Source organism: Hibiscus syriacus, unplaced genomic scaffold, assembly GCF_006381635.1.
Source record: "Hibiscus syriacus cultivar Baekdansim isolate YM2019G1 unplaced genomic scaffold, ASM638163v2 tig00004111_pilon, whole genome shotgun sequence".
Taxonomy (NCBI): Eukaryota; Viridiplantae; Streptophyta; class Magnoliopsida; order Malvales; family Malvaceae; genus Hibiscus; species Hibiscus syriacus.
Genome location: NW_024062000.1, coordinates 486,020 through 513,782, shown reverse-complemented (window position 1 = coordinate 513,782; position 27,763 = coordinate 486,020). Strand labels below are relative to the sequence as shown.

At 32.6% G+C, this 27,763-nt stretch overlaps 3 protein-coding genes and 1 pseudogene across 4 annotated transcripts; 2 read left to right on the top strand and 2 right to left on the bottom strand.

Moving 5' to 3' along the window:
- Window positions 1-172: 172 nt before the first annotated feature.
- LOC120191234 (WRKY transcription factor 6-like) lies at window positions 173-27,597 on the bottom strand. 2 transcript variants are annotated; one of them, XM_039194216.1, is made up of 7 exons: window positions 27,210-27,597; window positions 2,582-2,913; window positions 2,396-2,488; window positions 1,956-2,098; window positions 1,506-1,836; window positions 1,302-1,415; window positions 173-984 (listed from the first exon to the last, which is right to left on the bottom strand). In XM_039194216.1, the coding sequence occupies exons 2-7, from the start codon at window positions 2,897-2,899 to the stop codon at window positions 364-366; spliced, it is 1,620 nt and encodes a 539-aa protein (XP_039050147.1). In that variant the 5' UTR covers window positions 2,900-2,913; window positions 27,210-27,597; the 3' UTR covers window positions 173-363. The 2 variants fall into 2 exon arrangements, with proteins under 2 accessions (XP_039050147.1, XP_039050142.1); XM_039194211.1 differs by having other exon boundaries at window positions 1,506-1,826; window positions 1,931-2,098; window positions 27,210-27,593.
- Window positions 13,338-16,675, top strand: LOC120191301 (annotated as a pseudogene).
- On the top strand, window positions 17,886-19,181 carry LOC120190576 (mitogen-activated protein kinase kinase kinase 18-like). The gene has a single exon (XM_039193629.1). The coding sequence runs from the start codon at window positions 17,901-17,903 to the stop codon at window positions 19,179-19,181; it is 1,281 nt and encodes a 426-aa protein (XP_039049560.1). The 5' UTR covers window positions 17,886-17,900.
- On the bottom strand, window positions 20,999-22,451 carry LOC120191262. Its single transcript, XM_039194248.1, has 2 exons — window positions 22,169-22,451; window positions 20,999-21,477 (listed from the first exon to the last, which is right to left on the bottom strand). The coding sequence occupies exons 1-2, from the start codon at window positions 22,449-22,451 to the stop codon at window positions 21,095-21,097; spliced, it is 666 nt and encodes a 221-aa protein (XP_039050179.1). The 3' UTR covers window positions 20,999-21,094.
- Window positions 27,598-27,763: the final 166 nt, after the last annotated feature.

Sequence of the window (27,763 nt, the reverse complement as noted above, 5' to 3'; positions counted from 1 at the left end):
GATCTTCAATTTTTGAGGCCCGAAGCCCGCACGAGTCACGGGTTAAACAGGTAGCCCGCAGACCTTAGCCCATATACCCAGCTCTACTACGAATCAAAGCTTAGAGAAGTTTAAGGACCAATAGTGCAATTTATCCTTTAAAAACATAAGGAAATGGATAGGGTTGGAGAAGGAAATTGTGTTATTTTTGTGTGTGTATTTACTCGAAGAACTGAACTGAATTATTCAAAATAGACCAATAATAAACAAAAAGAATGACATTTTGTGTGTGTTCTAACCCTCCTTCCCACAACAAAGTACAAAAAAATATAAACATGTGACCTCCTTTTCAACAGTTAAAGAAAGTTGTCTCTAAGATCTTAATTATTGTCTATTGTTTGATGTGTTGTTGTTGTTGGAAGCGTTGCTGCTGCTATTCGGGTGAACTCCGCCGATGATGGATGTGATGGCAGCCGCGAGGGCAGCGGTGAAGCTAGGATCTTTGGTGATGGCGGCTGTGGCAGCACTAACGGTGTCGGCCAATGAAGGCTGCTGCTGCTGCTGCAATTGTGGCTGTGGGACTTGTGACAACTGCAAGCCTGAGAATTTTGACTGATTATGCAATGGCTGACCAAAAAGTTCTTGAGGTAAACTTTGGGGTTGGCCGGGGAAAGGGACTTGGAATTGCGGAGGTGGCTGCGGCTGTGGTGGTGGCGGACTTCGGAATTGTAGAGGGTTGGGTGAATGTGTGAGGTCCAATGTCACGGTCGGGAACGGGGCCGAGGCCGATATGGTTGCCATGCTTGGCGAGTATGGGAGGATTGCCCTGGCAAGCAAGTTTTGGTTCATGATACCATCAGCACTTGGCATTGAACCTGAAAGCAACATGCTAGCGGCTGCAGCCGTTGTTGATGCCATCGCCATCGCGGCCGGTGGCAAGGGGTGGTTGTGGTTTCCCTCGTATGTCGTGATCAAGATTGTTCTATCATCCGCGCAGCGTTGAACCTGAGATTAATCATAAAAAAAAACAAGTTAGCTTAAGGCTTTGAAATCTAGATACGATCAAAATGGAACATTAACGACAAGGGGTTAATTACAACACTTGTCCTCAAACTATGGCTTATAATTCTACATTAGTCCCTAATCTTTTGAAACATTCTACTTGTGCTCTCAAAGTGTCTTTTCGCATCCTTGCAATTAGATTAAGTATGCTCAAATTATACACAATTTAATTATAGGCCTAATTTAGAGTTGGAGCCATCATTTAAGGACCTTTTACGAAATTAACCCTAAAAATTAACAAGAGGAATATTGAAACTTACTTGTTTCCGGACAGGACAACCAACAGCCATTGTGCATCGGTAATAAGCTCGAGGACAAGGGTTTCCTTTAGCCATCTTTTGCCCATATTTTCTCCATTGGCATCCATCGGTGATCTGTGTACCAAATTAATAATCAATTAGTTTGACAACAATCTGACAATTTCACAGTTAAAAGAAGTGATTAAAGCGTGCTATAACGCATACCATGGGAGCTTCCGATCGAGCTCGAACTGAAACACGGGCTTTCCTCATGGTGGCCTCGGCGGATTGATCAATCGGTTTCCCCGAATTCAGCTTCGGGACTTTGCTATTAGGTCCCCAGCTCTCGGATTCGGGGCTCTCTTCTCTACCAATTCTTTTTTCCACGTTGTTTTGAGGAGTCCCCGAACGTGTTCTTTCTTCCGACGACGAATGAGTCGACAACATCTCGGCTGCTTCGGCTCCACCGGATAGACGTAGATCTAATATTTTCAAAGGCATTATCTCTTCACCATGTTTCTTCTCTTCGGATTTCATTTCTTGGACCTGAAATTCCATACAAGGAACATATTTTATGTCAGCCGCCGAGATCGAGTAGTAAAGAATTCGATTAGATTTTAAATTTAATCGAGTTCGAATACGATAATAACCTGATGTTGTTCTTGGGTGGTTTCGGTTTCTCGGTTTCTTTGCTGTTGCATTAAGGTAACAAGGTGCATCTGGAGAGCAGTGTAATTGTTGTTGACATGACTAAGCATGTCTTTAAGCTTTTGATTTTCAGCATTCATGCGTTTCAACTCCACCTGTAATTGTGTCAGCTGAAAAAAAAATCAGTTTGTCGATTGAAAACAATAAAAGGATTAATTATCCCCTCAGTCCTATGATCTTCGAACTTTTAAAATTTAATCCCTTGCTTTATTCCCAAAATAAATCCCTTTATGGATAACACATAAAAAACAGTGTTATCAGCTAAACTTAAAATTTTAAATCAGTAGAGAGATTAAAATCTGGAAAGTGGAAGTGGGATTAAGTTTTAAAAGTTCAATGAATACAGGGACTAAAGAAAAACTCGACCCAAAAATGAATTTTTAATTTTAACAGTATCATCCTCTTACTTCATCCTTGGCTCGCCGATCTTCCATATCCGATGAGACTCCGTCGTCGACAGTTGATTGGTCACTTCCGGCCGTCAGAAGAAGCAACCCAGTCTATGTTTTAAAAAACCAAATCATAATTAATTATAATTAACGAAAAAAATAAACACGATCGTCACCGGTATCAAAATTTCATTTCGAACTTACATTTACATCTAACTCGGAAGCAGGAGCGGGTTCGCCGTGTTCCTTCTTAACACGATCATCATCGATCACCCTGGATTTCTTATCGGAGAAAAAGTCAACCTCGTTGACAGGGAGCCGTGTATCATCGGAAGGTGATGACAAAGAAGCGGAGGTTCCCCGGCAGTCGTCTCTCGACCCAGCGAGGGTGACCGGGAACTGAAACATGTCTCGTTGATGACTCAACCTGAAGAAAGCACCTGTGTTGGAACTTGTTTTGCTGGAGAAAAAATTATTAGTAACTGGATCAGATTCAAGGGTGAGACCCCATCCTTTGTCCATAAATTAAACAAAAATAATTTGTTTTATGGACGAGCTAGAAGAAATTATTAGTAACTGGATCGGATTCAAGAGAGAAATTAGCTTGGAAAATGATGGAAGAAATTATGTGAAATCTGTGAAGTCTTGAAACGTGCAATGGGGTCGCTTATAAAAAGGGTTTGGAAATTGGAACCGCAGACCATGATTTTTCTTTTCGATTACTTTGATATACATTTGGGTAAAATACAGGAGATGTAACTAGACTATGATCAAATGATCATTTTTGATTCTTAAAGTTTTAAAAATTATAAAATAGCTATTAAATTTTATCATAATGATATAAAACAGTATAGATGTTAATGAACCAGTTTGATCCAAGTTTTCGACCAACCCAACCCGATCTTAGAAGTATACCCCTTCACTTGACTTAAGTTTAAGGAGGTCTTATCCGACTTGAAATTTAGTCCAAACTTTGAGATAAGAAATCTACATTCTACCCGATCTAAGCCGACACAAATAGAAAAAAATTGTTTGATAAAACAGAAACCTACTTGAATATATATATATATATATAGTTATCATAGTAATTATCTCGAAACATATACAAGAAAATTATCCTATTATCTAGGATTGGATTAGGTTAAATATTTTTTTAATCTTAAACTCGAACTTGACTCTTTTCGAACCTAATTTTTTTAATAAAAAATTAACCATGTTAGGTCAAATCTAGTCGAAATCTATCAAATTTGAATCAAATTATCATTCTTATAAAATAATCATTAAAATTAATCAAACTTATTTATTTATTATAACGTTCTAATGATCATTGTGAAATAATTTGATAAATTGAATAATTATTTCTTATTTTTAAACGTTTAATGACAAAAACAATTATTTAAGCATAGTTACTAACCTACTATATAATTTACCCTTAAATTTAGCCGTGGTCTATCCTTTTGGATTTTTTTAGAATTTGATGTGATTTTTTTGTTTTTCTACGTCAGACGGTGCGTCATGTTTCCAGACATTTGCCCCCATTCTCTTCATCCGGAGATATCTAAGTTACCACATACGATTAAGAAAAAATGTTACCAAAAATTTTAATATTTTTAAATATTTTTGGTAAATTATTATTTAAAATATTATTTTTATCAAAATTATTAATATTGATGTTATATAAAATGTTTATTATTTTTGATAAAACGCTACTTAAAATATTATTTTTTTACAAAAAATGTTAATATTAGGTTCTATCGAAAGTTAGTTAGCAAAATTAACATTTTTTGGTAAAAAATAATGTTTTAGGTAGCGCTTTATCGAAATATTAAAAAATATTAACATTCCGATAGAATCTTTCATTAATAGTATATTAAGGTTGTCGTACAACAGAATATGGTCTTTCAAACTAAATTCTAGTGGAGTTGGGTTAATTGATTGGTGGTTGTGATTTTATGTTGGGTTGATTTACACTTTTGGTCCCTGTATTTTAATTCCAGATCTAGTTAGTATACTCGTTCTTTTATGATATTATCCAATGTCTAGTTGTCACAAAAAATCCAACTACATTTTGTAAAGAATAAACTCTTTTAATGTTATTTTTTTCATATATATTGTTTAAATTCGAAATATTATTTAAATGATATCATAATTTTTATAATGTAATTAAACATATATTGATTAATTATTATATTTTATTCGATATTTATTTTATTTATATAATATTATTGATTAGTTGAAATAGTGAATACTATTAATTATTCCATTTGAAAAGTCGAAGAAATACCATTGCTTTGAATACATCAAGTTAATATATTTTTATGATAAAAATTTTAAAACTAAAATATAATAACTAAATCTTGAATTTCAATGGATTAAAATTATAATTAAATCTAATCTTATAAATATTTTAAAGCCAAAATATATGTAATGTTATTTAGGAAAATAATTTATCCACCGCCCGAAGGTTGCGGCGTGCTCCACGTGATTTTTTATAATAAAAAAAGGGAGAAAAAACAAAGGAGATCCAAAGCCAAGTCAACGAATTTGACGGCCCGGCTCTCTTATGCGACCGGTGACCGGGTGGGGGCAGCGTCTTGGTCTTTCCTTGGCCCCACGTTAGCTTTCCAAATCCACTCCCACGTTTCAGATCTGTTCTCTATTCACTGTTTACAGGTGGGACCGAGTCATTTGCTTCGACTTTCTCCTCGTCCTTTCTTTTAAAATTCATTATTATATTACTTAAGATAACTCATTTTAAACAAATTTTATATATTAAAAATAATATAAAACTCAAGCAAAAGTGAAAAGGTCTACAATCAAAATGTTTGAATAAGTTACATGACTTTATGTAATTGGATGATGTAATTTACCCATGAAGGATTAGTCTAATGTTGTTAGATAAATGATTTTGGGTTATTTTCGTCAAACACCCCCTTATTATAGTTTATATTTTGATTTGATCTTAAAATTCCAATACATTTTAACTGAATCCTTTTAGTCTAATTATATTTTTAGGCATTAAAGTCTAACTCAGATTTGACGTGAAGTATATCCAAAAGCACATTTGAACCAACTACAAAAACAATCTATATCTAACTTTAAATGAATAGATAGTGTCAATAAATTTAAAGAAGTCTGTATGGTTATTTAAGTAATACATCAAATTCAAGTTGTCTATATGATATGTGCATATTTATTTAAAGTTTGATTCATATGTTAAAAAAAAAGTATTATATGTCAAATCGTGCTAGCAAGAATTGAGCTAACCATTAGGTTGTCAAAATTAAGAACTTGATTGACTAGCCATTGATATCTTCGTAAATTCAATTATAATATTTTAAATTCGAGGCTAATTTAAAGCACAAATCACATTTTAGAGAACCTGGTGCAATTAACCAAAAGAAATTAAATGAATAATAATAGTTTAAGATAACAACAAAATAATCTATTTATGGTTAGAAGATTTTAATGAGAATTTAAAAACATTAAAATAAAATAATAAAATTCGAGATGGATAAGTAGTTGAGAATTTTGACAATTAGGTAATTCAATGGGTTATTTGTTTACGTATTTTGAGTGGTGGAGGAGATATATATAAGGAGATGGCTAGTTGCATTGTCAACTTCACAACAATGAAATTCAAGTCCTTGTGAAAGCTCAAGGGAGTCGTTGTCTTTTTAAAGTATGTATTGACTTATAATTTAAACTAAAATCTCACTTCAACCAATCAAATTTGGGTTTTTTTAATGATCCCTATTCCCTTATCCTGTCATGATTGCTTACTACTTAACTTGGTTATCGAAATATAAGGAAGAAGTTAAGATAAAAGTTCGAGATAACTAAATATAAATAATAATAAAATGAAATTTAGAGTCTAATTGTTAAATTATTAATTAAAATTCAAACATTGAGAGATTAAGATATAGTTTAATTGATTTTAAAATTAACGAGGACTTAAGAAATATTAAAACAAAAAACTAAGGATTATCTAATTTTAAATTAATAAGACTTAAAAAATATTTAAATTCTAAAATGGGAAAAATTGAAACTTAATTTTCTTAGGTTTAAAATCAAGAGGGACTTAAAACCAATTAGGCATTTTTTGGGGGCCAAGGCGGATGAATGTAGACGCATAATAAGATAAAAAGGCAACAACCAGAAACAGAACAAAGTGATGGCTGCATAATGGAATAACATTGCATAGAGATGATTAGGTGCATGCTTTTGATTTACCTGCCAAGTTGCGTTTTGTTTCTCGCTAACATTTTACATATAAATTCAATTTTACAATATAACACTCTAATTTTAAATTAATTACTTAATAATTAGACAGTGACCTTTCTTTTATTATTCTTTATGCTCATACATCATATAACCTAATAAATATTAAAATTTAAGTTTCATCAACAACTCGTCTGATAAGTAATTAATATATTTTTTTATAAATTCGATTGTATATTCTTAGATTGATATAATTTCAGAAATATAATAAAAATATATAACCTTTTCTTCTTTTAAAAGAATTTTGTGGAGATTTCTTTTCTTATCTTTTGAAAAATTGAAGATGGATGTGGAATGAAAGGGCAAAAGTTGATGACTAATTGTATGCCTTAGCTTCCTTTCTTTACCTTGACTTCCCCGAGGCTGAACCGTCGACATCGAGGACTGGAAAAAAACCCAAGGATGTCGGCATAATTTGACAATTCTGATTGGACCCAAAGACTTTTGCACTTTTGTTTGGTGTGGCACCGTACGGTCAAAATATATATACTATTATACTTAAACCTAACCACTTTTCTTTTTATTCTCCCCTATTAGCTGTTGGTTTTGGAGATATCAAATTACATTACAAGAATAGAGGTTATATATTCAAAGTTTCAAACATACAACGCCCGGAAATAAACAATGATTAAGGAAAAGGGGGAGCCTATTAGGATTTTTACCCAAAGATCCATTCAAACAGAGGCGGGCGGTAATGCCATGGCCCCTAAAATTTTAGAAAATTAGCATTTCACCTCTCTATTTTAAAAAAAATAATTTGATTGTAGTTCTCATTTAGTAAAATATTTTAATTTAGATTTCTAATTTTTAAAACAATTTTAAATAAATTCCCTAAATTATTTATATCAAGATACGTTAATCTAAGTTTTTTTAAGGAAGATAGTCGTTGTATGTTGTTCGTGGTAAGTTCATACTGGCATAGGTTAAAGACAACGTGGGCTATAAAACAACATATTTAGTAGGTTCAACAGCCATTGGGGTATCAGATTCCCGCGCATATATATGTTCAAAAGCTGCGTCTCCTAGTTGAGTGAAATGTTCAAATTTTCTTTTATCTCTTTTAAATATTCAATATTCGATCCGATGGTTTATTAACTCGGATTAAATAGCTTAGATATTCATTATGGGGTCGATTTCCTAATTCAATACGGGATCTAATACTTCATTCTTTTTGACAACAAGTTTCAAACAATGATCCGGAATTCAAGTCAAAGTAATGGCAGCCATTTCTGGCGAAACCTTGAAGAACAGTGCCGCAGCAGACGTGCGGGAAGAAAACACAGTGAAAACCCACCAACTTTGTTGACTATTATAAAGGAGGACCATAGACCAAATATCGGGTCGGTTTACAATTATCGTATAGCTCATGTACGTAATAATATATTATAGTCTCTAGATGCATGCATGTGATTTGAAAATATATACATATTAACGTATGATTTAAGAAAATGAAAAATTAAGCCAACAATGAATGACTACAGTTATATCTAATCTGTGGGTAGTAGGAGAAAATTGATTTGAATTCGGATCGAATCATTTTCCTTGGTTATTGGCTCTTTAAACTTGAAATGTGAAGCATATTTCTGGTCATATTTGTGTATATTTAATCATAATAATATGTCTTGACTTTATTCCTACCATCATGTGTAATTCTCTGCCCAAATCGATTGGAATTTACTTTCATGAGCCACGTTACTCATCAGTAATATATGCATCTAAAAGTTTATTGTGACACATGGCTTATAAAGCCTTAAACAACTATATTCTGCATGTGGATTAGGGAAGTAGCAGCCAAGAAAAACATTTCAAATGTCAACAAATCTTAGTCCTTCACACTTTATTATACATTATATAACATTCTTCTCCAAAAAGTAAAAAAGAAACTATATTATATATAATCAAAAACCAAAATTTCAAACCAATAATTAAAGCAAAATCAACATTGGAGAAAAAGAGAGATGATCACTGACCGTGAGAAGCTACCCACGTGGCTCACGTTCTTTACGTAGATACTTGGTGCATGGTTAGGTCGTAGTTGTAGAGTTCAATTTTACTACTAAATAATATTACAATGTAAATATTATATACTAAGCGGATAGAGGAACAATACAAAAAATTAAAATAACAATAGAAATAGGTGATATAATAAATAATCCTAATATATATATATAATTATATAAACACAATAATTCAATGGTCTCCACATCTATCACATATTCTCACTTTTTCTCTTAATATACTTCTTTATTAAGAGGGTTAACCATAAATTTTTCTAGCCAAATCAAACTAAATTCTGATTAGGAACTCTAATGATATTAATAAAATGTGTCCTATTTTCCTAATTACTTTTAAATCTAACCCTTAGTTAAGATGGGTGGATCTTAAAAGAGCCTAGCTATATTTGTTAACGGGTAGAATAGTTCATTGATTCAAATTTTTATCTTAATTATTTAAAATACAAGTGAAATTGAATAAAATTTGATACTTATATTTTAAGTAAAACAACATTTAAACAAAGAAAAAAATATTTTTATATCACACAATTAATTGGGTTTCGAACTTAACTTATCTCAGTCTATAAACTCATATTGTTAGGTATAAATATTTTTGAAATAACAATAATAATAAAGTGTTATTAGGGGTGTGCATTGTCGGATATTGGATATTATCCGATCCGAATTTTCGGATATCCGAAAATTTCGGATACCAAAGTAATGATCTATATCCGATCCGAAAAAATTAAATATCCGAAATTTCGGATCAGGTATCCAAATATCCGGATCCGAATCCGATTTTTGTTAAAACAAAAAAAAGAAAATAACAAATGATAAAGGGGGCATAATAAGTTTTGTATGAAGGGGAGATAAAAAAAAAATGGATTTGTATCCAGCTGAATTTCATTATGAATATTTTAACATGTACCTAAGAATTAAAGATAAAAACACATGGTTTTGGCTCGTCATCTTCAAACGTTGAGAGGGAGAATCTGTAAAAATATGTATAATTATGTTATTTGTGTTTACAGAAATTAAGAATATGCATAGATTATTCTTCCCAGGTTCATTGTTTTTGAGTAGAGGTTAATAATATATTACACACTTACTTTGACCAAAGATTAAAGTTCCCTTTCTTCTTTGGTTTTAGTTAAAATTCTTTATTATTTCAATAAATAAAGATTAATAATTCGTGTAAGACAAATAACCAAGGGAAGGGGACGATAAAAAATAGAGAAATTAAATGAGAGTTACTATGCACTTCACAGCCTAAAAAGAGGTGGAGCTGGCAAATAGTTCAAGTTGGGTGATTGCCATTCAAACAACTCTTGGCACAAATGAACTTTCCCACTAAGGGAAATTAACTTTGGCACTAAATTAATAAGTAATACCCGCACTTCTTTAGGTTTGAAAGAATTCATATAGCCCAAACACTTGGGCTTGAAACCTATTAATATAACCCAAATTTTTTAGATTTTCGGATAATATGAAATTAGATTTTTATTGATCCGTATCAGATCAGAAAATTCAAAAAAAAATTCGAATAATCTAAAAATTGAAAAATAGATCAGATATCGAATTTTCGGATGGGTCAGATCAATTTTTTTGCACACCCGTAAGTGTTATGATGCACAAGTAAAATGAAATATTGAAGGATATCAATATTAGCTTTTTTTTATTAAAAAAAGGCGTATGATTAGCATGGTTGACCCACCAATAATACACAGTTTATGAGATGGTATTACTCATGTGTACAATAACTAGAAAGATCAATGCATGGAGGAACCGATTACAGCGGGAAATGTGTGTTGAAATGACAGGTACATTTGAGATTTCTTGAAATATGATGTTATATAGAGGATGTTTAAGGAAATATAGTCTAATGTAAGGAAGAAAATATAGAAATGTTAATATTTTTTTAATATTTCGGTAGAGCGTAATCTAAAATGTTAACTTTTTCTATAGAAAATATTAATATCAGGTGCTACCTAAAATATTATTTTTCTACCGAAAATATTAATATCGAAAATATTCATTTTAGGTAGTAAAATTAATATTTTTAATAAAAAATAACATTTTAAATAGTATTATTCTTAGTCTTATATTAAAGTGTATTACATCAGAACTACCCATTAAAAAAAAGATTACTTCAACATCCGACAGCAATATAGCTACAATGATGAGAGAGATTATTAACCAAAAATGGTTTGAAAATTAATGATTTGGTTTTCTTCGATTGGCCATGTGATGACGTTGAAATTCGCAAGTATTGGTTCAACTTGAAGCAACGGCTCTAGTGTTTTCATACAGAAATTTGGTCTGACATTTTATAGCGCAATGTTTCCACCACAATGTTAATCTCTTTAAGGATAATAAACACGTATAGGTAGCATGGCTTTCACACACTGATTTTATGGGATTGGTATAGTTTAACTGTGTAAGGGTGAACATTCGTTCTAGTCTAGCCGAGTTAAGTAAAAAACTTTCGAGTTATTCAAGTTGATGAATTGTATTTATAACTCAAGTTTAAAAAATTCGAGTCGAATTATTTGAAATTCTAAACAAATTTAATTATAATTATTTGTAATATTTTACAATAGTATCATTTTACCTCATAAAATTATAAATGATTTAATATATTAAATATTAAAAATATAAAATAAGTTTAACTACTCAAATTTATTAATATTTTACTTAATCAAAATTTTTTATATTATTATTATGTTTATAATTTTGAGTAAAACACGAAAAATAAAATTGATAATGATTCATATAAAAAGAATTATTATTTTAGGGGTTCTTGATAGAAAAAGGCAAGAATTACATAATACCTAAGAATTTAGAATAATGTAATTCCCACAGCTTTAACCAAAATCTATTAATATTGATAAGATCTTTTCCGCAAATCAAACACTCTTAAAAACGAAAACGAAAACCCCATACCATCTTTTTAAACCGACTGTATTTGAACTCTTTTTTCTTTTTCCCTCATCTCTCCTTGCTGAGCCTGAGACAAACGTAGAAAATTTGTGTGCATTATTTGATTTTTAGCCACAAAAAAGTGTATTATTCCCGTCGAAGTAATCGATTCATGGCTTTTGAACACCATCACCCATGACCTCTTGTCTTGGCAATTTTCCTTGCTTTTGTATCATCTTATTGACGATCTAAAACGGGAACAAAAGGAAAATAATAAAAGGTCTTTGACAATATGTAGAGAATAAAATACACATGTTTTGTAAAGTGACTTTAGTCTTTTAAGTGATAATTAAAATAAGGCAAAAGGGTCACTATTGTACTTTAAGTAAATTCAATTTATCTTTTTCGTCTTTATAGTATTTTCATATCAATTTAGTCCTCAAAGTTTTTTAATTGCATCATCTTATACCCTAATCCCAACTTAAAACCTTAAATTCTAAACCCTAAATCATAACCATATAACCTTTAAACCATAAACTCTAACTTAAAACCCAAAAGAATAGTAAATGTTTTAAACATTGATGCAATTGAGCAACTTCGAGAGCTAAATTGATGTGAAAATATGATAGGGGCAAAAATAGTAAATTTGATCTACTACACGGGAAAAAATGACCATTTTGTCTTAAAATAAAGATTGCTTGTATTTTTTTTATTAATTACTGATATTTGATTTATTGATTAATTAATTCAGATCGAATGTTAGATAACTTCATTAAAACAATAATTTTCATAATTGAAATTATTTTTTTGATAATGTCAAAATTCAAATTCTTAATTTTGTTTAAAGAATTTAATAATTCTAATCCATTAAATCAATTAATTGTTAATAATATATGCTTTATTATTTATGGGAAAAAAACCTATAATGACTAAATGTGAGAAACAAGACATGGTTACCGGAAGACGGCCGAATGGTGAACGGCGGCAGTATTGTTAGACAAGGGGTTTAGTTAGAGAGATATAGACAAAGAGAATAATAGCTTGAATTTAGAACCACCACATATTACAATCCACCTTATAGCCCAATTACAAATGTTGGTTTTATACTAAAGACGATGTTAATGAAAATTATTGTAAAGGACAAAAATTGAATTATAAAGTTTTGAAGTTCATCATATTTTAACAAATTAAAGGTAAATTATATTAGTTGTATCTTTTGTTTTTCATACATTTTATTTTGATTATTGATTTTGAAAAAGAATTATGTTCTGGTTATTTTTATTTTTGATCAGTCTTAATTTAATCAATTAATCTCGTTAGTTTGATAACGTGATATATTAGTAAATATATTTAATATTTATTTAATATTGAACTTCAGATAAAATACAAGTTCTTTTCTTGATGAGTCAAACTGATTGAGTTGAGATCAAGTATGAAATGAAACGAGGACTGAAATTTATTGAGCTGATCGAAGATTAGGATTTAATATGAATTTTGAAGGACTAAATAGTTGTTGTGCTTTGTTTCTTCTTAATAGAAGTTTAAAATTGAAAAGGATACATATGTAGGGAACTAAGGGAAGCGGAAAACAATAAAATATTTAAAATGTTTTAAATGTCTTTAAGAATTGAAGACTTGTCCAGTTCAATGTTACGGAAGATGGGGTTGATATCAGCATTCCTTCATACATCCATACTCCGTGCATCTCTTTCTATGCCCTTCTGTGGGTTATCTATCAACTGAGTGTCGCTGTGGCTATATAGGTTAATATGGGAACGACTTTCAATGCGGTTGTGCTGGCGCTGTTTATCTCCTCCCTTTTGTTCTATGTAGTAACTGCATCAAGTAATGGGTTGGTTAGAATTGGGCTGAAAAAGATGAAATTCGATCCAAAGAATCGGCTTGCTTATCGACTGGAACCCAAGGATCTAGAGGCTCTCATAGCATCTATGAAGAAGTATCGCTTCCATAATAATCTTGGAGACTCTGAGGAGGTGGATATTATTGCCTTGAAGAACTACATGGATGCTCAGTACTACGGTGAGATTGCTATAGGAACTCCACCACAGAAGTTCACAGTGATATTTGACACTGGCAGCTCAAATTTGTGGGTATCATCAGCTAAGTGTCATTTCTCGGTGAGCCCCTGCATTTATTTTTACTTTGGATGTGTAGCAAAAAGACTGTTTGCCTTGATAGTTGGGAAAGTAAACTTGTTTCGGAGCAAAGGATTTATGTTCTTACATTATGGTGCAGGCTGCATGTTATCTCCATTCCAAGTACAAGGCAAGTGAGTCGAAAACATATAAGAAGAATGGTATGTCTTCTCTTTTTGTTGCACTCATAATTTAAATATAAATTTGTTCTTATTTATTTTAAGGACATAAGAACAATCTTAAGTTCCTAGTCATATTTATCTGAAAAGTAATATGTGGATTTTTTTTTTCAAAATAATGATGGATGTTCTTCAAGTACATACAGCTAGGTCAATTATAATTGCAGTGTAATGTATGTTTGTCTCTGTGATTGGTCTATTATTGGTAGAACTGAATTGAGTCGGAAGATGGTTATGGTTTTCTACAACTCAGAACAATATGCATGCTTTCTGTCCTATTATGAAATTACACTTGATCTTTATGTAACCAGTTTCTAATATGCTTTGTAAATTGAATTATTGTGTCTATTTCCCATGGATGCTAAATTAATATAGTTGTATTATCATATTTAATGCAGGGAAATCTGCTGCTATTCAGTATGGTACTGGTGCAGTTTCTGGTTTCTTTAGTTATGACGATGTTCAAGTCGGTGACTTAGTTGTGGAAGATCAGGTAAGTGGAGATAATCGTCTTCACATTCATTTGCCCATGATATAATAGTTTGAAACTTTAAATTAGGCAACCTATTAATTATTTTCTTTACCAGGAATTTATCGAGGCTACTAAGGAGCCAGGTATTACATTTTTTGTGGCGAGATTTGATGGGATATTAGGACTTGGGTTTAAGGAAATTCCAGTTGGGAATGCTGTCCCAGTGTGGTATGTTTGCATTTTAACTTTTATTGGCTGTTTTAAGATTTTTCTTGATGTTATGGGATTATCTTGGACCATTTGTTTGTCAGGTACAACGTGATCAAACAAGGTCTTATCAAGGACCCAGTATTTTCATTTTGGCTTAACAGCAATGTAGAGGAAGAAGTGGGTGGTGAAATTGTGTTTGGTGGGGTTGATCCAAACCATTACAGGGGCAAGCACACATATGTCCCTGTATAAAAAAAGAGAGGCTATTGGCAGGTTGGCCTTTATAACTTGAGTTTTTATGTGCAGATAAATGCTTTATATATAGTTTTGTCTTTCTCATTTTTCTATATTAACTTTTCATTTGGGTAGTTTAATATGGGTGATGTTCTTATTGGCGAGAAACCAACTGGTATGTTCTTCCGTTCTTATTGTACTTAACAGTGGGATTAAATAAGCAGTTGATGCTCATCTTCACTTCTTTTTTCTCAATCAACAACATTTTTTGTATTGATATTTGATTATTTGTGGCTCTAATTGGCATATGCTATTCAGGATATTGTGCTGGGGGTTGTGCGGCAATTGCAGATTCTGGAACTTCTTTGATTGCCGGTCCAATGGTAGGCCATAATGCTTCGTTGTTGGATCTTTTGACCAGTCTCTTGTTAAACAGATTTAGCTAGTTGGCTTCAAATTTCGACCTGGTCTTTAAGTGTTGGCAAAATTGAATTTTTTTTAGCAATAAAATAATGGTGTCCAAAGATATATGTGAAGACATGCTGAAGCATTCCTCTTAAATGATTGAGAATATTCATTTGAGGGGAGCTTTCTTAATGCTGATCAAGTCCATGCTCTTTCGTCTTTGTTAACATGGTTAATGGTTATTGATGTTATTTCCGGCTTTATGTTTGTCTTGGTGCAGACTGTAATAGCCATGATAAACCGTGAAATTGGTGCCACTGGGGTGGTTAGTCAGGAATGCAAGGTCGTTGTTCAAAATATGGGCAAACCATCTTCGATTTACTTTTAGCCGACGTGAATTTGAGTTCTGTTCTGAATTTAAATTTTCATACAAAGTTGCAACTTATATCCATTACTTGTAAACTTCAGTTGTGTGATTGGTTTTCGGGTTCTATAGGTACTTCACTTCTGATGACTGGTTTCCCCCTATTCTTTCCCTACAGGCACAACCAAAGAAAATCTGCTCGCAAATTGGATTGTGCACTTTTGATGGTGCCCGTGGTGTAAGGTCAGGTTCTGTGGTCTTTATTTGTGTGTTGCCACTTAATACAGTCTTGTTACTTTGTTTAAAGCGGTAAACGAATGGTGCTCAAATGTGTTTTTATGTGACATGGGCATTGAGAGTGGTGGAAGAGAGCAACGGCAAATCATCTGGAGTTCAAGACAGTTCCATGTGCGGTGTGCCCCGCTTGTGAGATGGCAGTTGTTTGGATGCAAAACCAAGTAAGGCAGAATCAGAGCCGAAACATCGTATTGAGACACGTTAATCAGGTGATATTTGAGACTTGATGCTTGTTGAATAATTCGCGAATGCATTCTTTCCAATGCTCTGGTTATTACTATTTGATATTCGTGTAGCTATGCGATCGGATGCCAAATGCTATGGTAGAATCTGCTGTCGACTGCGGAAGTCTTTCGTCCATGCCCACAGTTTCCTTCACTATGGGTGACAAAGTTTTCGACCTTGCCCCAGAAGAGGTAAAACCCACCCTTGTTCCAGATGGCTTCTTCTGTTGTTGGAATGTTCATTATATGCTCATGAAATTATACCTTGGGTGGTGTAATCAGTATATTCTCAAGCTCGGAGAAGGTCCTCATGCTCAGTGCATCAGCGGCTTTACTGCATTGGACGTTCGTCCTCCTCGTGGGCCTCTCTGGTACGCATATATCAATTAATTACCTTATATATGTAATATATATATAACAATTCATTAGAACCATTTTCATATTATTTTGGTTCTCTCTCTGTTTGATGCAGGATTTTGGGAGATGTTTTCATGGGCCGCTACCATACCGTCTTTGATTTCGGGAAACTGAGAGTTGGCTTTGCCGAGGCGGCATAAAAATATCGATGATCATGGATAGGAGACCTGAGTTTTTAATATCCATCCATGTCTGTGTTATGTACAGATAAAGATGGTTGGAAACATGATGTTACTTGTCTAAGCTCGTGCTGTGCTGTTCTGCTTGTAGATATTTATGCCGTTGCTCTGTTTTCTTAACCCCATGTTTAGGATGAGGTTGGATTATATTAATTTATTAAAATTAATTATAAATTATGTTATGCCTTGGTCTAAAATTTTCAGAATATGATCACCTTGAAAAAGAAATAAATTGGTAGAAAAAACTAAAGATATGTGATCAGTGAGGGATCCAAAAATATTTTTTAAGGTGGACACATATGTATTAATAATATAAATTTTTAGTATACACAAATAAAATTTTAATATGGACACCCTCAATAAAATGAACAATTAATATAAAAAAAATTATATTTCAGGGTACATAATTAGGATTTTAGTTTTACAAAATAAAAGGATAGAATTATGATAAATTAAAGAAAAGAACCTAATTTCTCAATTTTGATAAAATAAAAGGACAAAAATTTACAACTATATAAAGTCATTAGAATGTTAGGTGTTGGGTAGGAGGAGTTAATCTTACTTTAGTGAACTAGCACTAGCTTAAACAATAACTTACCCAATCACTTCTAGAACATATTATAATAACTAAACCTCACCATCTTCTAACTTTATTAAGTTTGCTAGTAAAGTAAACTGAAAGGAATGATAACTTAATTCATCAACCATCCATAAGAAAATAGTTTTACTTTTAATAATTTTTTTTATTATTTAAAATGGTTACAAAAATAATATATATTTAGATTTCTTTTTACTCTCTCAATAATACATGTATACTCTAAACTACTTAAACTCATGACTTATAAAGAGGATAATATTCTATTTTAACATAAAAATTATTTCATAAATTTTAACAAAAATATTTAAATATAATTTTTATGTTTGTCGTATGATTGGAGTTAAAGATTATGTGTATATGATGGGGCTTAATCTGAGTATGTAAGCAATCCACCGTCCAAGTCGGCCAAAGCTTTGTCCTTTCGCCGCGTGGATTGCTGTAGTTTCCACTATATTAAAAAACGGCGGCCGCCCATTGGCCACAATTTTGCTGTTTAGGAAAAGCATTTCTTAGCCAAAACTCACCAAGATTTTGCATATAAATACTCACCACCCAACCCAAATTCCCTCCAAGTTCCAGCCTTTCAACTTACAAATGGACTGGACACGATGCAGAACAGTAGGCCGTGGCTCCACCGCCACCGTGTCCGTCGCCACAGTTAATCACTCCGGTCACGTCTTTGCCGTTAAGTCATCTGAGCTCTCACTGTCGGAATCTCTTAGAAGGGAACAGAGCATTCTCTCGACGTTAAGCTGCCCTCAAATTGTAGCATATAAAGGGTGTGACACTTCATTCGAAAACGGTAAGCTTTTATACAATCTTTTCATGGAATACGCACCAAACGGCACCGTGACGGATGCAATTCAAAGGCACGGCGGTGGCCTCGACGAGGCCACGGTTCGATCCTACACTCGTGGGATTCTATCGGGGCTCGAGTTTCTTCATGGTATTGGAATCGTGCATTGCGACATCAAGGGCCGGAATATTTTGGTCACCGACGATGGGGTGAAAATCGCCGACTTGGGTTGCGCTAGGAAAGCCGACGGGTCGATCTCCGGTACACCTCTTTACATGGCGCCGGAGGTGGCGCGTGGTGAGCAACAAGGGTTCTCCGCTGACGTGTGGGCACTTGGATGTACGGTCATCGAGATGGTAACCGGAACAACGCCTTGGCCGGATATTGGCGACGACCCTAAATCGGCCTTGTACAGAATCGGGTTTTCAAGCGACGTGCCCGAAATTCCCAGTAATATTTCGAAGCAGGGGAAGGATTTTTTAAGCAAGTGTTTGAAGAGAGAACCTAGTAAAAGATGGTCTGCAACCGAACTTCTCGAACATGATTTTGTAAAGGAATGGAATTTTGCAGTGAAAGGAACAGATGGGTCACCGTTGGAAACACCCACCAGTGTTTTGTATAAGCAAGTATGGGGCACCATGGAAGAAGAGTTTGACACAGTTCAGAGAAAACCATGTTTGCCCACCAAATGTTTGATGGAAAGGATGCAGCTATTGGTTGAAGACGATGTTGTTTTCCCTTTGAAAATGCCCGACTGGGATTTGGATGAAGATTGGTCAACTGTTAGAAGCTATGGAAGTAACAATGTGGATGAATCGACAAGTATGTGTGGAGACGTGGGGCATGATTATGACTTAGGGATTGATTATTATGATTTATCAGAGATTAGTGGGCAAAAAAGTACTAACTCTAGTCGTAATGTTGTTGAGTGTAGGTTTAATACAAGTTTATTTATGGCATGTAAATATGCGACTTATTACTCTAATAATATGTGGTTGCTTGATGCATTTTTCTACAGTCAAATTATGGGTTTGACCCCTTTATTATTCTCAAATTCTAACTTAGTTTTTAGACTTTAAGAGAATTTCAAATGGTACTAACAGATTTTTCATCATATGATAGTATTAATTAGGGTAAACTATTTGTTTAGTATATAAAATATCAGTTTAATATGTTTTAGTATAAATTTTGTTTTATTTTAATATTTCTATTAAAAATTTAACATTAAATTTTAAAAAATTGAAAATTTAGGTATTAAAACAGATTAAAATTAATAGTTTAGATACTAAACGGTTTAAGTTTTTGACGGTGTATACTAAAATGAAACAAAATCTAAACATTATGGTTGATTTTGAAAAAATTAAAAGTTTAGATATTAAACGAATTAAAACTGATAGTTTATGTATTAAATACGTAGTTTATAATGAGGCTCGAAACTCGAATGTAGCTTTACATAGGTCGTTGGATTTGCACTTGTTCTGTAACCACCGGATAAGGCATTACAAGTTTACAATCTGAAATTGATCTTTTGATGGAAAAAGTGGAGTTGTAAGGCAAAATTAACGCAATAATACTGGCGTAAAAAAATTAAAATATACCAGTGGTGGAAAGTTATTTTGGGATCTATAATATTTATTATAGTATTTTGAATAGGCACGACGAGTATTAATAAAATATATTTTTTATCGAAATTCGTCATGTGATATCATAAATTTTAATAAAAGAATATTTTTTTCTTAGAACTTGTCATATTCCTGTGACAAGTTATAATTTTTTTTATTAGAAATTGTTATACTCACGTAATGAGTTATAAAGTACTGTAGTAAATACCATAGATCTCAAAATAAATTATATGATATTTTATTTTGCTAAATTATTTTGGCGCCACCAATATTTTACCCATTTTACCTAATCATAACTGTAGTAAGTGGTTTATTTATTTTTTAATGGAGACAAGAGTGGCAACGATAATTCTAGAGAAATATCGAATTCATGATCTATATTTTAATCATATATGATGGTTTATATAATATATTAATTTTTAATATTAATTTTAGAACTAAGTTTATGATAATTATTTATAGGTCGTCAAAATATATAATTATAATTATTAGATAATAAATTTGATTACGGTAAATAATGTAATCTGTCTATAATCATATTAAAAAATATGATATATCGGAGAATGCGAAGCTTCAATAATTTCGATCGATTTCTTTAAAATTTTTAGAAGGTAAAAAATAAATAATAAAAACTATTTTACGAATGAGATCCGAAGAAACATTCCAGATCTCAATGTTTAGTTACTTGCAGATTGACAGATGACATTTAATGTATATGAGTCGAACCATTCCTTCCTGAACGACAGCTTGATCCCCAATACACGGATTAGACAGCAGAGAAAAAATGTTTAAATATAATAGGAATGAAGTTGAAACATTGATTACGCATCTCCTTTTTCATGAAAGTCTACTAGCAAATTCATTGTTGTATGATGGGCTTGTCCGTTCCCATTACCCTTTTTTCCCTGGCCGCTGCTAATGTAACATTCAAAGCAAGAACGGACGTAGAAGATGATATAAGAAAATGTATTATTAATAAAAAATTATAAAAAAAATCTATAATATAAAAGAATTTGAAAATTTAGAGGAGGAGATTACTCTCATCGGTTCCTTCAATCCATCCTTGACACATAAGTGAAAAGTTCGATTAGGAACCGTGTTTAAGGCTAATGCAAGCTCGCATCTGCCCGCGATGAGCGGTTGTTAGGTGGAACTGATCCATTCAACATTGCAGTGTTTTGTTCATTATGTCAAGTAAAAAACTCATCCATTCAACATTTTAGTTCCTACTTAAATCAAACACACCAGTCCCCAAAATACAAAGAACAAGCTAATTTCTCAATCGGTAACTCATAAATCCACTGTATAATCCCAGATTAAAAACAATAACGGAGCCAAAAAAAAAAATTTGCCATAGTTTCTCAATTTTCTCAAGTATTCTTCTTACTACCTGAACGTGACAAACTCTGGTCCAACGATTCCAACTGGTTCCGGAGGTTTTGATTCTCCTCGAGCAGCCGGTCGTATTCGAGAAGAAAACCTTCGGACTGTTTCCTTAGAGCAACTGCATTGGCTTCAGCAGCATCCATCTCTTTTGTCTTGCTCTCAAGATCAGACTCCAGGTGCTTCAGCTTTGCCTTCAGAGTGGTTACTTCTTCCTCCAAGGCCTTAACTTTGTCTGAGCCATTGGGTTTTCCTTCCTCGAAACCGGGACCCTGTTTCTTGATAGCTTCCATGCTCTTTCTTCGGATCCGAAGTTCTCTGATATAGTGGTGCAATCTGTCTATCATCAGTGCTAGGAATAGTACCCCCCCTGCAAAACGTTACTCAACATTAAAAGTCGAAGTTAACTGTGCAAATAGGACATGGGTAAAAAGCCCAATGAAATTCAAGCAGAATTAAGCAGCCAGCACTTGAAATCATATTTACAACTAAGGGAAATTGATATAGGAAGTTAACAACCATTAAAATCAAGAGAGGAAATTAAGTTGTTGCCACGTTCGAGTGCATTTCGATCCGTGATCAATAAGATATTCTAACTTGGCACCAACGCTAAAGGTCACTGAAATCTCTTATGCAAGAGAGAGGATTTCTCCTCTTCTTCTCTTCTCCCCTAGAGAGAGAGACGACTTATCATCTTATAACAGGCCACCGGCCGTAATCGTAGATCTATCAACTACATCTCTTCGTCTAAATAAGAAGGATGAACCGACTCCAACTACCTCAATCCAAATGTAACTATATGTAAGCTAAGAAACACATTTTCCTGCTGAACCATCTTAGAAGATAAAGCAAAGAATCTACACCGAGAATTGATCAAAATTAAAAGGGAATTTACAGTTTTAGAATCTTAGCTGAATCATGCTTAATTGCAACTCAATGTTCAGCCAATTGCGCCAAAAAGGAAAACAAAACGAAGAAGCAACAGGATCAAATAAAGTAAAAAACCAGGCAATTGAAGAGCGATTAGATTTGAAAATAATTGAAGGAAAAGCTAATTTTACCCATGAGAGTAGCTTCGAGAAGATGTTTGGCCATGAGGATCTGGTCCGTCGGAGTAGCCGCGCCATCATCGATCCAACGCTTCTGAATCTTCATCACGCTGTACACGCTCGACATCATCACTATGGAAAGCGTTCCCGCTACCGTCTTTACCACCACCGGGCCGCGTCCACGCTTGATCCGATCCAAAATCATCAGCGTGAGCTTCCTAAACGGAGTCTTGAATGATAATACCATGATCACCGCCATCTCCGAGAATATCACCACGAACAGTAAGTTGATCATTTTTAAAAATTTTCCTTTTCTTTGAGGACCTCAGAGGAAGTTGGTTTCTTTCTAGTTATTGAAGGGTGGAAGCTAATACTTTGAATCTGTGAGCTTAGCCAACGAGGAAGAATGATAAAAGAGAGGAAACGGAGTTGAATCCGCGTTCGTAACGCGCAACTTTTTGTCTTCAAGATTTGGGGTTATTTTATTATAGGTCCTTTACGTTTAATAATTTTTTATTGGTTTCATTGTTTGACTTATATATCAAATTGGTCCCTCCAATCTTATCCAAAGATCAAGGATCAAAATCAGAGATGGGTATGGAGCTCACATCCGACTATTTTCGGACAACGATGATCTTATAGAGTCATGTTTTTTTCTTTTCTTTTTTCAAATGAATTCGAGCTGAATTTTTTAGGATAAGATCAAATTTGAATAAAGATAAAAAATCTTTAATCCCAGATAATAATATAATTATATTATATATCTTTAGGATTAATTATAATAACACCCTTGTATATTTTCAGTTAAATTTATATATATAATATATTGATCGGGTCATATCAAATCAAATCTCTCAAAACTCAAATTAAATCGAGTGACAGATTAAGAGGTATGATATTCATACGATCAAATTTTGAGTTGATCAAATCCATACATATCCCTAATTAAAACTCTAATATAAAAAAATTATATCAAATAAACTACTCCATACTTTCATAATTTGTGTCTTATATTGATTATGCACATAATTTTAAGAGATATATTTAACCAAGGTAAACGCAAAACTATTCATAGAAAGTAATTGATAGATTTATTTTGATAGGAGTAAAAGAGTGAGACATATAAAGGTAAAAAAGAAAATATAAGTGTTGATGTTGGTTGATTTTTTAATAAAACACTTTGAATAGGAAAATTTTAAAAATTAAAAAAAACACATTTAGTAATTTAAAATAATATTAAAGTTAGATACAATAAAAAGGATCAATATAATATATATATATATATATTTGGAATCGGAGACTTTTCACTTTATCTTCTTACTTAAAAGGCTGAAAGTGAGCTTTTATCTCTCTCTTTTTTTTTTAATTTAAAAATAATACATAAAAGCAACTGAAAAAGATGGGGAAAAAGCCAAGTCTTGAAGATAAAGCAAGCTCTCATGTATTATCCCTCAACCTCAAGCAGTAATTATGAGCTTCATTAAAGTAATAATAATAATATTTAAAATTATAACATAGTTAATAATTACAAATTACAGAATTATTTAATAATTAAACAAACTCAATTATTAAAATATTAACTGAATTTTAATAATTAGAATACATCTGGACAATGAAATATAATAAATTATTAGTTTTTCCTTTTTTAATAAGAAACTTGACCCAACTTTTTAATAAAAAGAGACATTAGTCATAACTACTTCCAACTTCCAAGTTTAAAAACTCCATTATTGGATTGATCCACATTAAATAGAAGAAGAGAGGTAGGCATCATGAATGACGAGCCATGAAATTTGGGTTGCATAGATGGAGTGGTTGAAGGAAGCATAATAATAGTCCGTCAATATGTGTTGGTCTTGCCAATTAATTAGTTAGAAATTTAATGTTAATCATCGAGGATGGAGTTACGATTAAATATTAAAGAGGTAAATTGTTCAAACTTAAAATAATAAAAATTTATTATGTATTTGATTAAATAAATGAGGGAATAAAATTTTAATTTTAATTAGTATGATCAATAACATTGTTAATCGATTTCCGTTAATTTTGAATACGTATAATCAATTGAACACTAATCTATAGATTAAACCTTTGAATTTGAAAAGCCCACACATTCAAATTAATGAAAACTCATAAACAATGCTATCTATTATACTTTAATTTTAAAATTATATAACTGGGTCTTTGTTGATTGACTACATCACCAATTTTAATATTGGTTGCCGACCGTCGGTATTATTTATTGTCTTTTTATTTTCTTATATTGCATCTTTATTTTCTTTTGTTTTATAATTTTTAATAATATAATTTTTAATAAGTCTGACTGTATAATACGTTTTCATATACTTTTATGACACGTTTTCTTCTGTCTTTTAACTGTTGTTTTTGATTATCTTTTTCTATGGGTTGATTTGGCATCGCCACAACTGATCAAGATGACTCTTTTCTGTTATATTGTTGATATTTTATGTTTTAGATTATCGAATTGGATTTGGATACCAGTTATGCGTTCATGGATAGCTTTTCATGTCGTTCAAGTCTGATTTACGATTTTTCGGTGGTCTTTCAGTAGCTTGATTCTATTTTGTGGTTCATTTTTCGATGCAATCAGCTCTGTTTGTATCTATCTTTGTTCGAGTTTTCTTGGTTAGATTTTAATATTTACTCGTATGATCCTTATGTGATCTTAATTTGTTAGTTTTGTTTCAATGATTATATGAGATTATCTTAATTATGTGCTTAATTTACGATTGTGATGATAAATCTTTATTGTAATTTAGGATATTTATTATTTTGAATAAAATTAATGATTTCTATAAAAATATATAAAAATGGATGAACTAAATTCTGTTTAATCAAATTAATAATAGATTTTTAACGTGGTCCTAATCTGAAAAATTTAAGGACTGATGTTAAAATTAAACCATGATATTTATTATCAGTGAACACTAATACATTTCATATTTGCTTGAGATCTCTATCTAAGCCTAGTAGAAGAGTCAAAGATGAATGCCAACTCTTGATAATGAAATTGTCGACATGCCTTTGCTACCTATACGCGTTGCCGAACTATTTATTATTTAACACTTGGACCTCCTCCAAACCTTATATTAACAAAATTAACTGATTAAATTTTCTTATAATTATTTTTATGACTAGAAGTCAGATGAGGCTTCAACGTGATTTGCCATTAACCATGGCCACATATATATACATGCATGAAAGAGTTAGTCTAACTTATTTGGAACTATCACTATTAGATTCATTGATTGATGGATTAAATAAGATCAAGTATTGCTCATATAGTTCTGATTTTAAAATTTTTGAGATCATTTTTTAGTTTAAATAATTTTGGATTCGAGTCATTTAGATTTGTTATTCAAAATTTCAAGTCATTCAGACTATTTGAATTATTTATATTAAACTTATCGAGTTGATTTTTATGATAAAATAAAATTTAAACTCGAATTGAGATCAAAACCTACATATGATCTACCATCCCTACAATTAAATTCCAACTTGTTTCGTTCTTTATAATTCCCTAACATGAATATAAATTAATAAGATTTATTAAAAAGTAATGTAGGTATAATACAGTGAAAGTGTGCCCATGCATGCAAGGGTAACCGAAGCACTTTTCAATGAAACATTCACAAACGAGAGAAATTTGATCCGATTGGAAAGTAACTCGTCAGAATGGGAGGGCTTTTTCTAGCCTTATTTTCCTTTGATTTTCCGTCACTACAGGCTTTAACCCCGGTCGACAATCGTGGGGTATCATCTCCCTCGGAAGCTACCTTGTTAGAAGAAGAGAAACAAGTGAGAAAACTTGTGAAGAGAGCCATGAGAAATTAGGGCTTTAGATTGCAGGAATCTGAGAGGATCGATCCTTTGCTTGTGTAAGAGAAAAGTAGTGGGGTTTTTTTTGGCTATGTTGATGGAGATCATTTTGTTAGTGGTGATCTGTATATATAAGCAGGGTGTGAGGAAGAAGACAGGAAGCAGGCAAAGTGGAGATGCACGGATCCTGGACTGATGCAGTTGCTTTCAGGTTTTATTTTTCCCGATGCCTTCTTGGAAACAAGCTGCGGGGATATAATTCGTGGTCCTCAAGGCAAGAAAGGGTTAAGTTAAATTCGGCAGCCTAAATCATGTAATATAATTTAACAAATTCTTCAATTACAGTCCCACGCGTATGATTTTTTTATCGTTTATAATATGGATATATAAGTAAATAACAGTAAAATGATAATAGAAAAAATTACAAACAAATAAAACTGAACTTTATAGTAAATCCAGTTCGATCTCGATACCTATGAACGTTGTCAATGTTGTTATAATTTCACATCATTATTTTTCAGATCTAATTCGATCTGAAGGCGGATTGGGGTTTAAAAATCTTACTTGTTAAAATAGGGCTTGCTTTATTCCGTTGTTGCGAATGCTCTTGAAGAAGGGTACTTGTGGGTAGCATGGATTAGAGCATATGTTGCAAAGGGAAGGGGGGAGACATTTGGAGCTTTGAGCCTAAAAGTACATCAGATCAGGGTTTTAAATCGCGATTGCGGTCACATTTTCGGTTATTACGGATTTTCCGTGATTGCGGCCGTCGCGGGTAACTCGGACAGCGGCGAAACCACTATATCACGGACGAAATCACGATCGCGGACCGTTTTTTTAAACCCTGCATCAGATTCTTTGGGGGTAATGATGCTTAATTTTGTAACTCCTATATAATTTTCAGACATAATAAACTTTTTTCCCTCTGCTTGTTATTTTTTTTCGCCTAAAATTTCCAAGTAAAATTTGTGCTCATTCTATTCATTGTTTGATTTTTTTTATCATTATCCTATTCAATTTCGTAACATAATTTATAAAGAAAAAAATATTAACAAACTTGAAATTTTTTTAACGACTCCTTCAAATATAAATCAATTATATGGTACAAAAGGAATTTCAATTAATTACACAATAACAACCTGCTCAAATTCCAACAATTGTTTCCTTCCCCATAATTCCCCAAGATGAAAAAAAAATTAATAAAAATTACTACAAAAGAGAGAAAAATATAGAGAGAATACACGCAGACGTGCATGCAAGGGCAACCGAAGCATATTTCAGTAATACATTCACAAACGAGAGAAATTTGATCCGACAGGGAAGTAACTCATAGGAATGGGAGGGCTTTTCTTAGCCTTGCTTTCCTTTGATTTTCCGTCACTACCGGCTTTAACTCCGGTCAATGATCGTGGACTGTCGTCTCCCTTGGAAGCTACCTTGATAGAACCGGAGAAACAAGTGAGAAAGATCGTAAAGAGAGTCATGGGAAAATAGGGTTTAGCTTGCAGGAATCTGAGAGGATCGGTCCTTCGCTTGTGCAAGAGAAAAGTAGTGGGTTTTTTTTTGCTATGTTGATGGAAATCATTTTGTTGGTGGTCTCTTATATATAAGCAGAGTGGTGGTTGCGAGGAACGAGAGAAATTCATGAATGCTGGACTGATGAAGTAGCTTTCAGGTTTGGCCTTTTGCTTTGGTGCTTTCCAGGCAAGAATGCTGTGGGGGTTTTTGATACGTGGTCAACAAGTTAACTTGAAAAATTCAAACACA